General features: G+C 48.0%; 1 protein-coding gene and 1 long non-coding RNA gene across 2 annotated transcripts in view; one reads left to right on the top strand and one right to left on the bottom strand.

The window, feature by feature from the left end:
- The window catches only part of CALB2 (calbindin 2), a 29,264-nt gene extending 25,431 nt beyond the window's left edge, over nt 1-3,833 (top strand). Inside the window, exon 11 of the mRNA XM_027516057.1 lies at nt 3,150-3,833. Coding sequence (XP_027371858.1) covers nt 3,150-3,266 — 117 coding nt within the window. The 3' untranslated portion in view covers nt 3,267-3,833. The remainder of the gene's footprint in view (nt 1-3,149) is intronic.
- The window catches only part of LOC113876629, a 35,958-nt gene extending 25,298 nt beyond the window's left edge, over nt 1-10,660 (bottom strand). Inside the window, exon 1 of the long non-coding RNA XR_003506544.1 lies at nt 10,371-10,660. This is a non-coding gene — a long non-coding RNA (uncharacterized LOC113876629). The remainder of the gene's footprint in view (nt 1-10,370) is intronic.
- Nucleotides 10,661-11,022: the final 362 nt, after the last annotated feature.

Genomic DNA, 11,022 nt, shown 5'->3' on the forward strand with positions numbered 1-11,022 from the left:
TGTAAACAATGCAGCTATGAGGCCATGGCAGTCTTGACGTGGCACACTTCTTGGAAGTGTCAGTCACGTGGCCAAAAAAAAAAATTTTACACTAGGAGAGATTTGGAGGAGAAGGGCCAGTAGGAGTTGAGGGTATTCTGAATTGACTCTAGAATCTTGAGCTGGGGAAGGGGCTAACAGAAGTCCCTGACAAATCTGTTCCCTGGAAGGAAAGGCTGGGAACTGGACTCCATTACTTTGCCTGGTCATGTTGCCTCTTGGGCAGTCCTCAGGGGCTCATCTCGGTTCCCAGGATGGGAGGACACAGGCAAAAAAGGAACCAGAAGACAAGTCTTGGCAGTGTCTTCCTCCACCTCCTGGAAAATGTCTTTCTCTGAGCAAATAGCTTTTTTGCTGCTTTCTTTAATTAGATGCTGAGTGATCTATAATTCCCTGCATTGTCTAACTGCCTGGGAAGTCAGGCAAGAACTAAATTTAACTCCTAATTTCAGGGAAAAAATTTCATCGTGGCCGCTGAGTCTGTCTGTCTCCCTTTCCAGTTGTCTTCTGACCTCTTTATCCTGAATAGCATCCATTTCTTTCACCCTAAGTTTATTTTTTTTAATGTTACCTATAATAGCTTTTTGAAAGAGGCAGAAAATAAATCATGTGCAAATACTTCCTAGGAAGAAGGAATTACTCATCACGTGCTTGAACTTGGCAAACTTTTTCCTGCTACCAAACTCTAGGAGAAAATTATTTGTGTATCCTTATGTGTTCAAGGGATGTTCGGCATCATAATGAAAAATATGCTTAACTGTAATTAGAATAATGAGGTATAGTTTTTCTCCATATGACCCTACATTATGCCTGAGGCTGATGGGCCTCGAGGGCAGGCATTAAATCTTGGGAGAGACCTGAATTCCATGGTCATCATCTAACTAGGCTCTTCCCTAATTCCCACAAAAGACAACTCATATGGCTACAAAGCTTGACTTTCTGAGATGTGCAAATAAACAAACAAAAAGTCAGGTGTTGTGGTTAAGAAAAATTCTGAAAGTTAGAGAACAAGGATATTAATAAAGTTGTTTACCTGGAAACCTTCCACCAGTACTAAGCTTCAGACTTAGCACATGGAGATCAAGAAAAAGGAATCATGCCTGTAAATAACCTGAGTTGGGAAGGGAATGACCATTTTTAGGTGACCCCACAAGGCAGATGCACATGCCATTTTGATGGTGCCTACATGGACAGTGCGGAGAAGGCGATGGCACTCCACTCCAGTACTCTTGCTTGGAAAATCCCATGGGTGGAGGAGCCTGGTAGGCTGCAGTCCATGGGGTCGCTAAGAGTCGGACACAACTGAGCAACTTCACTTTCACTTTTCACTTTCATGCATTGGAGAAGGAAATGGCAACCCACTCCAGTGTTCTTGCCTGGAGAATCCCAGGGATGGGGGAGCCTGGTGGGCTGCCGTCTATGGGGTCACACAGAGTTGGACACAACTTAGCAGTAGCAGCAGCAGCAGCAGCACATGGACAGTGAATCGGTTTCGAAGCAGATGTCTCAGGCTCCTGGGGGACAGGCTGATGGGCTCAAACGTTGACATGTTCTTAGCATTCCTAAGACAACTGCAACTGCTAAAGCCTTCCCCAGCTTCACACACAGTGCTTCCAGACACAGAAAGGAAGCAGCCTCCTCCCTTCATTCTGCTTGAACTCCTCAGGCCATGCTGAATCAGAGGATTTTCTCAGGCTCATGGGTGATATATGGGGTCCCTTCCTTGGCTCCTGATGGAGGGATAGGTCACTCAGGCACACCTCAGTGTTATGGACGAGGTGACATTTCCAGGAACTTCACAACTTTAGGGAAGTTAGAGATGTTTGCAGAGTGCCTTGGGACTGGCTGGTGGCACAAACCCAGAGATCAGTCATGTGAGGAGATGTCACCAAAGAATTCAATGAAAGACTGACCCTCAAGCACTGAGTACAGGTGAGCCAGGTAAAGAATTACACAGCCTTCTGGACTCAAGGGACTAAGACTGTTCATGGCTATGGGGTTGGTTCCATCCTTTAGCCAATACCTTAGTCTTCACATCTCAGTTTTCTCATGGGGATAATGACCCATTAACATAGAAGTATTTAAAAAAAAAAAAATCTGCCAACAGGTTCAATACAAGAGGAGGAGGAGGGGAAAAGAAGGAAGGAGGGAAGGGAAGGGGAAGGAAAGAGGTGTAAAGGGGAAGAAGGAGGGAAGGAAAAAAAGGAAGGAAGGAGGGAAGGGAGGAGGAAGGAAAGAGGTGTAGAGGGGAAGAAGGAGGGAAGGAAGAAGCAAAGTGCTTCAGTGATTTTCCAGTGATGATGACTTTGCTGCCTTTCAGTAGTACTGGCTATTTGCATCCGAAGCCACACAAGGCGTATCAGATGCTGCTGTTCTGTCCAGTGCTGGCCTCCAAAACCCCACAGACAGAGAAGCCTGGCAGGCTACAGTCCATAGGGCCTCAAAGAGGCAGACACGACTGGATGACTGTCACTTTCAGTTTTCCATTTTATATGAGACCGTGAGTCGCCTGTCTTAGAGCCTCTGAAGGCCTCAAGGTGCCAGTGAACAAGAAGTAGGCTGGTAGGCTTTGCCCCTGGAGGAGAGAGGAATTAGAATTCCTTGTTCCGCTGGGTGAGGCTTAGGGCAAAGACAAAACCTTGGAGTTTCCCTGGCATTCTCTTTCTCACCCAAAAGGACCCAGCAGACTAGTGGGTGGAAGCCCAGTGAGGTAGAGGAATTTAGCGAAGCTGTATGTAGATAATGACTGGCGTGCATGCTGAGTGTCAGGGACTGTGCTTGATGCTGTTTACATTCATTTCTCATCTAATCATCGTTAACACCTCAGTGAGGCAGATTTATTCCTGTACTGATTTTACAGATGAGGCAGCTGAGACTTAGAAAAAGCTGAATACTTTCCCCAAGGCAATGAAGCTAGTAAGTGAAAGGGAGAGCACTTTAACCCAGGGCTTTCTGACCCCAAAGCCCATGCTCTGTATGCCTCTCAGCTACTTGCACTGAGATGGGATAAGGAAAAGGTTCTGGTGAATGAACACGAGGGCCATTTGGGGAGGGGGGGGCGGGGGCACCTTCCCCCGAACCTGCTCTTACCCTCTCCCTCTGTCTCCCAGGAAATGAACATCCAACAGCTCACCAGCTACAGAAAGAGCGTCATGTCCTTGGCTGAGGCGGGAAAACTCTACCGCAAGGACCTGGAGATTGTCCTCTGCAGCGAGCCCCCACTGTAAAACAGGGGATGGGGGCTGCTTCTCCACCTCCCCCTCAAACCTGCCCCTGCTGCCCTGCCACTGCCACCCAGACCCAGAGATCCTGATCATCCCTGTGACTGTCCCTGCCACCTACACACACCAGCCTGCAGAGCAGGAAAGGAGAAATGGAGAAGGGGCTGCTGCCGGGCCCCCTGGAGCCCCCCGCAACCCCCCCTGGCTGACCGGGCACAGCACTCTGTGTGCGGGGGGCACCAACCTCGTGGGAGGTGGGCAGGGGCACGGACAGGAGGTCCCTGGTTCTCTTTGCTGTGATGCATGAGCTCGCTCGCTGTATGATTTAGACTTCTACGTCCAACAGAGTGGACCCTCTCCTCCGCCTCTCCCCCATGCCACCGGCCACCCCAACCCCCAGGCCCCATGGCCCCACCTCGCTAATGGTGTAGCTGTCTCTCAGAGCTTTTTGTTCGTGGTGGGCGTCAGCCTTGTCCTTTTCTTGATGCAGTGTATGCCTTTTCCCTTTGGGTTTCTTGTTTACCAAAGAAGAGTTTACAGACAATAAAATGTTCTCCTGTGGAAGCTCTCCCATTCTGGCCAAGTGGTCAACTTTCTCTCTGCAGCCAACTCTTGACAGAGAGAGAGCCTCTTCTCAAGTGAGTGGGGAGGCTGGGGGGAACCAGCCAACTGGTGTGTAAGCACTGGAAGCGAGGGCACAGGACCCCAGGACTCTGGGCTCACCCTTGCCACGCACCGCCTGCTCTCCATCAACCTGTCGTTTTTCTGCTCCGTGTTTGTTTCTAGGTTTCTGAGATCATAAGAGCAGTTATCAGTTCACTGCAAATTTACTAAATGCCAGCTATTGTGCAAAACAGCTCACCCGCAGTGTCTCTCAGTCCCTGGAGAGGGGTGCTGGGACCGTCTCCTCTGAACAGACGAGGAAAACTCAAGATTAAAGAGGTTAAGTAATGAGCCCCATGTCTCAGGGCCAGTCGGCGGCGCAGAGCCAGGGTATGACTCCTGAGCGTCGGATCCACATTTTTTTTTTAATAGGCCATGCTGCATGTCTTGCAGGATCTCAGTTCCTTGACTGGGGATTGAATTCATGTCCCTGGCAGTGGAGCACGGCGTTCTGACCACTGGACCACCGTCTTCACAACAGGGATACCGCAGTCTGTGGTAATGGGACTGGGTGTCCCGAGTAGGGGTGACCTCCACTCAGGAGTTCCAAACACCAAAAACTTAACTTCTCCCCACAAAATGCAATTTACCCCACAACAACACATCAGGTGCCCCAGGGTCAGCATAGCCTTTGGGTGCAGAGAACTCTTTGGGACCTCAGAATAGAGAGAGAACTGTTTTTGTGTGCGTGTGGTTTTGTTTTTTTAATGCTATCAGGTTTGACTGTCTACAAGATGAGTTTTGACTTTACCTCATTTCATGCCCCAATAGTCCTTGCAATGAATATTACTTCACGTGAAGAAACTGAAGTTCAAAGACATTAAGTAACTTTGGAAGTGTCCATTTGATAACCAGGAACCTAGCTGGAGCAACAGAGCCCCCAGAGTGGATATACCTGGGTCAGATATACGAATCTATTTTAGGTTCTCTGAAAAGAGAATCTATTTAGGTTCTCAGAGAAATGGATGAAGTGAGAGGAGTGGCCATGCTGCCATCATGGGGCGGGGGGAGTCCAGATGGAGGAAACAGCAAGTGCAAAGGCCCTGAAGAGGGAGAGTTCAGAAATGTGGTCACTGGGGCCAGAGCAGAATAACGGAAGGGCGTGAACAGTAAATAGGGCTGGGGGAAAGGGTGAGGCCAGGTGGAGGCCAGGACAAAAGGGACTGGGTCAAGGGAAGCCGCAGAGAGGGGGGGATGTTAGAGAAGTGACATGATCTCAAAGGTCACTCTGACTCGTACGTCAACACTAAACTTAGGAGAGAAAGCAGAGACATCAGAAGAGGCCAATGCCCTAGGGCTGCTGAGAAACGCTGATGACTTGGACCAAGGAAGTGATGGGAGGTGACAGCAAATATCAGATTCTGGACCTATTTCTAGGATTGAATCAAAAGAGCTTGCTGAAGACTGGATAAGTCATATGGGAGAAAAATGAGTCAGGAATGGCTCCACGGCTATTAACTGGAGCAACTGGGTGCATGGTGGATGCCAGTAACCCAGCAGGCAGACAGCATGTTTGGGGATGGGGCAGGGGTAACCGGGATATGACTGTGGCTTTCATAAGAATAAGAGGCCTATGAAAGCTTCCTGATGCGAGGGACTGGTTGTGGGGGAATCTGGGTCTTGCTCTGATGGGTGGGGCCGTGCTCGGTAAATCTTTAACCCAATCTTCTGTTGGGGTGGGGCTGCGTTCCCTCCCTGTAGTTTCGCCTGAGGCCAAACTATGGTAATGGCACCTCCCTCAAGAGGGCTCACACCATCACACCAGTACGCTGCAGCTCCCAGCGCCCCTGAGCCCGTGGCAGGCCACTGCTGACCCACGCCTGTGCCGGAGACTCCTGGACACTCCCAGGCAAGTCTGGCTCAGCCTCTTGTGGGGTCACTGCTCCTCTCTCCTGGGTCCTGGCACAACAAGGTTTTGTCCGTGCCCTCCAAGAGTCTATTTCCCCAGTCCTGCAGAAGTTCTATAATCAAAACCCACTGGCCTTCGAAGTAAAATGCCCTGGAGGTTCTCAGTCCCTTTGCCAGATCCCCAGGTTGGGATATCTGTTGTGAGTCCTAGAACTTTTGCAACAGTTCAAGACCTTCTTTGGTGTAATTCTTCTCCAGTTTGTGGGGCAATGCTCAGTGGCTCTATGGTGGGGCTAACAGCCACCTCCTCCAAGAGGAATTATGCCACACGCTGCGCCTCCCAGGTCTGCTGCAGCCAGAGCCCCTGTCCTTATTACAAAATTCAGACTTAAACTGAAGGAAGTAGAGAAAACCACTGACCATTCAGGTATGACCCAAATCAAATCCCTTATGATTATACAGTGGAAGTGACAAAAAGATTCAAGGGATTAGACCTGATAAGAGTGCCTGAAGAACTATGGACAGAGATTCGAAACACTGTATAAAAGGAGGCGATCAAAACCATCCCCAAGGAAAAGAAATGCAAACAGGCAAAACAGTTGTCTGAGGAGGATTTAACAAATAGCCGAGGCAAGAAGAGAAGCAAAAGAGAAAAGAAAAGATATATCCATCAGAACACAGAATGCTAAAGAATAGCCAGGAGATATAAGAAAGCCTCAGTAATCAGTGCAAAGAAATAGAGGAAAACAACAGAATGGGAAAGACTATAGAGATCTCTTCAAGAAAATTAGAGATACCAAGAGAACATTTCATGCAAAGATGGGCACAATAAAGGACAGAAACGGTATAGACCTAACAGAAGAAGAAGATATTAAGAGGAGGTGGCAAGAATACACACAACTGTACAAAAAAGATCTTAATGACCCAGATAACCACGATGGTGTGATCACTCACCTGGAGCCAGACATCCAGAGTGTGAAGTCAAGTGGGCCTTAGGAAGCATCACCACAAATAAAGCCAGTGGAGGCGATGGAATTCTAGCTGAGCTATTTCAAATCCTGGAAGATGATGCTGTGAAAGTGCTGCACTCAAATGCCAGCAAATTTGGGAAACTCAGCATCGGCCACAGGACTGGAAAAGGTCAGTTTTCATTCCAATCCCAGAGAAAGGCAATGCCAAAGAATGTTCAAACTATCACACAATTGCACTCATCTCACATGCTAGTAAAGTAATGCTCAAAATTCTCCAAGCCAGGCTTCAACACTACGTGAACCGAGAACTTCCAGATGTTCAAGCCGGATTTAGAAAAGGCAGAGAAACTAGAGACCAAATTGCCAATATCCACTGGATCACAGGAAAAGCAAGAGAATTCCAGAAAAACATCTACTTTTGCTTCATTCACTACGATAAAGCCTTTGACTGTGTGGACCACAGCAAACTGTGGGAAAATTCTTCAAGAGATGGGAATACCAGACCACCTTACCTGTCTCCTGAGAAATCTGTACGCAGGTCAAGAAGCAACAGTTTGAACTGGACACAGAACAATGGACTGGTTCCAAATCAGGAAAGGAGTATGTCAAGGCTGTATATTGTCACCCTACTTATTTAACTTATATCCAGAGTATATCCTACTTATTTAACTTATATCATGCAAAATGCTGGGCTGGATGAAGCACAAGCTGGAATCAAGATTGTTGGGAGAAGTATCAATAATGTCAGATATGCAGATGACACCACCCTTACGGCAGAAAGAAAAGAGGAACTAAGGCGCTTCTTGATGAAAGTAAAAGAGGGGAGTGAAAAAGCTGGCTTAAAACTCAACATTCAAAAAATGAAGGTCGTGGCATCCGGTCCCATCATTTCATGGCAAATAGATGGGGAAACAATGGAAACAGTGACAGACTTTATTTTCTTGAGCTCCAAAAATCACTGCAGATGGTGACTGCAGCCATGAAATTAAAAGACGCTTGCTCCTTAGAAGAAAAGCTATGGCCAACCTAGACAGCATATTAAAAAGCAGAGACATTACTTTGCCAACAAAGGTCTGTCTAGTCAAAGCTATGGTTGTTCCAGTAGTCATGTATGGAGATGAGAGTTGGACTATAAAGAAAGCTGAGTGTCGAAGAATTGATGCTTTTGAACTCTGGTGTTGGAGAATACTCTTGAGAGTCCCTTGGACTGCAAGGAGATCAAACCAGTCAATCCTAAAGGAAATCAGTCAATACTCATTGGAAGGACTGATGCTGAAGCTGAAACTCCAATACTTTGGCCATATGATGAGAAGAACTGACTCACTGGAAAAGACCCTGATGCTGGGAAAGATTGAAGGCAGGAGGAGAAGGGGACGACAGAGGATGAGATGGTTGGATGGTATCACCGACTCAATGGACATGAGTTTCAGCAAACTCTGGGAGATGGTGAAAGAAAAGGAGGCCTGGCGTGCTGCAGTCCATGGGTTGCAAAAAGTCGGACATGACTGAATGATTGAACTGACTGAACCAGGATGTGGGACATGCTGCCTGATATCAGGTGTCTGTCAGGACACCAAGAGAAAACAGACTGCAGGTTCACGGTATTTGCTTTTGACAAACATCTGCAAGATAAACAAATGCTAGGTGCCAGGGACACAGGAGCGAACAGACCAGTTCCTGACTGCTGAGAGCTTAAAGGCTCCCAGGCCTGAGAGACGAGGAAACTAGCAATTTCCTGGTAAGTGGTGGGTCAGAAAAAAAGCAGGGAAGAGGCCCCTAAGGGTGGAGGAATTCCTTGGTGATAATGCCTGGCAGGCACCAGAGCCAGATGAAGCCAGGCTCAGTGGGGTGGAGAGTGGGGTTGGTGGTGAATGCTAGTCCCTTGGGAGCTGAAGCTGAGAAGGGAGAAGCTCAGAGGATAAAGCTCAAAGACCAGACAGGACCAGCTCTTGCAGGGCCCTGCAGCCCTGAAAGCTTAGTCATCAATCTCTCCCCAGGCTGCTTTGAAGTTTCTCTCTTTTCCTTCTGGTCTTGTTGAGAAGCCACCTTGAGGAGGTGGCTCAACTGTCACCTCCTCAATGAGGCCCACCCTGATGAAACTGCAACCCACTCATCCACACCCCGTACCCCATAACCCCTTCCCCAGGAACATTTCTCTCCACAGCACATGACCACATGCCCTGATGTGCATTCAGGCGCTTCCCCAGCTAGAAGGCAAGTCCTCCAGGGCAGCTCTCACTCTACTGCCCCGCCCGTACCTTCTCCACCACATACCTGAGGGCACCAGTCCTCCCAGCCTCCTCCCCACCTGGTGTCCCTAGCTCCACAGAAGAGTGGCCCCAAAGATGTCTGAGTCTTAATCCCAGGATGTACAGTGAATATATTATGTGGCAAAGGCGAATTACTTGTAGAAGGAACCAGCTGCCTTTGGTGATGATCCAGGTGCACCTGAAGTCATCACAAAGGTCCCTGGAGATGAAAGATGGAGGCCAAACCCAGAATGAAAGTGATGCGTAAGTGAGAAGCATCTAGAAACTAGGAAAAGCAGGAGAATATTCTTCCTTAGAGCCACCCCACAGGCCTGCCGGTACCTTGATTTTAACACAACTTGGACTTCTGACCTGCAGGTCTGTAAGGTAATGAATCTGTGCTGCTTTAAGCAGCCAAGTTTGTAGTGACTGGAAGTGAACACACAGCACAGCAACATGAAGTGAAACACAGGCAAACACAGAGCCACCTCTTCCATGTTTGTGCTCCTGGCACATTATGAGACAGGGTAAGGGTGTGTCTTCCTGCAAGTGTTTCTGTGAGGGTCCAGACCATCCTGGCTTCACACGCTTTGCGTGGTGCCCAGCATGGAGCCTCTCTAACTGGCAGCTGTGGGGATGATGTGTGCTGTGGCTGGCGCACAGGAGGCTTCCTCTGCTTCACGCTGTGTGACTGGGGCTGCCCCAGGACTCAAGGGGACCCAGGTGGCTCCAAATTTGGGAAGTCTCACCTTTTAGAGAAGGCGTCCCCCTCCGGTGTACCACCTCCTCCTTCGGGGGTGTGAGTCTTCTGAGCCTGGCGGACACGCCAAGGGGATGGTTCTGTCTGCTGTGGCCCCGCAGCTGACCTCATACCCCAGGCCCATGAGGGTCCCAGAAACTGCCCAGAAGTCTGGCTCGGGGCGCTCAGTCCTCCTTATGCCAGCCCTTTGTTTCCACGCAGAGATCACAGTCAACCAAGAGAACCCGGCCAGACGGCCCTGGTTTTGCTCTCGAGTTCCCCATCTGTAGAATGGGAAGCTTGGAGTGGACAGTGTGCAAGCATCCTTCAAATTCTTACCCCTGACGTTTCACTGAAGAGTATTTATAAATGCAAATAAACACACTGGAGATGACTGACATCATCAGCCATTAGGGAAACGTCACTGTGAAAAACGGAGTATCATTTTTAAGTGTCTTATTCCCATTTACAAAAGCAAAATCTACGGAACTGTTGTGGATGACAGCGAGCTGAAGAAGAAAAAAGGCTTCCTCACAGAGCCAGTAAGCACAGTGTTATAAACACTACCAAAATTAAAAAAAAACAAACCACAATGAAATTCCCACATCCCTCCATGCAGTGCTCTGTAACTCATTCTTACCTGCTTCTGGACCAAAAAAGTCTTGGAAATCCCAACTCAGTCCACGGGAATAGTCTGAGAGCTAACTGAAGTCAACTCAGAAGCCCAAGAGTCTGTTCTTCGTATAAAGCATGGGCAGTTTGAAGTACCTGGTACAGTCTTTTATTACGAGGCTCTAAGACCATCCTCTTTAACTGAAGACTCAAGCACTCTGCAGCTTAGAGCAGAGCCTTCAGGCAAACACCAGACTAAACAAAAACATCTCTAAGATGACAGAGATTTCATGGCTGCGGTTAACGTATTACGCTAACCAATAAGATCAGAACGGAGGAGAATACACTTCTCTCTCAGACTATAGTACAGAACAATCTTTAGATGAGACTTCAGATGAACCGCGCCCCTAAGGGTAAAAATATACAGGCAGTGAGGCACCAACAAGTTGCCAGGAGCTTCCATAAACCATATAATTTCTAAGACACTCACATTAACATTTCATTTATATAAGCATAACCACAAGAAGGCCAAAAACACTCTCTGATCTGACAAGTCTTATGCAAATCTTAAAATAGTAATATATTAAATAAACCTAATTCGTTCTGGCACCTCTCTTCTAATAAGATGCAAAAATAAATCTTTGTGGTTTTCCAGGGCTGGCTGCTCTGAGAAATAAATG

This window comes from Bos indicus x Bos taurus, chromosome 18, assembly GCF_003369695.1.
Source record: "Bos indicus x Bos taurus breed Angus x Brahman F1 hybrid chromosome 18, Bos_hybrid_MaternalHap_v2.0, whole genome shotgun sequence".
NCBI classification, from domain to species: Eukaryota; Metazoa; Chordata; class Mammalia; order Artiodactyla; family Bovidae; genus Bos; species Bos indicus x Bos taurus.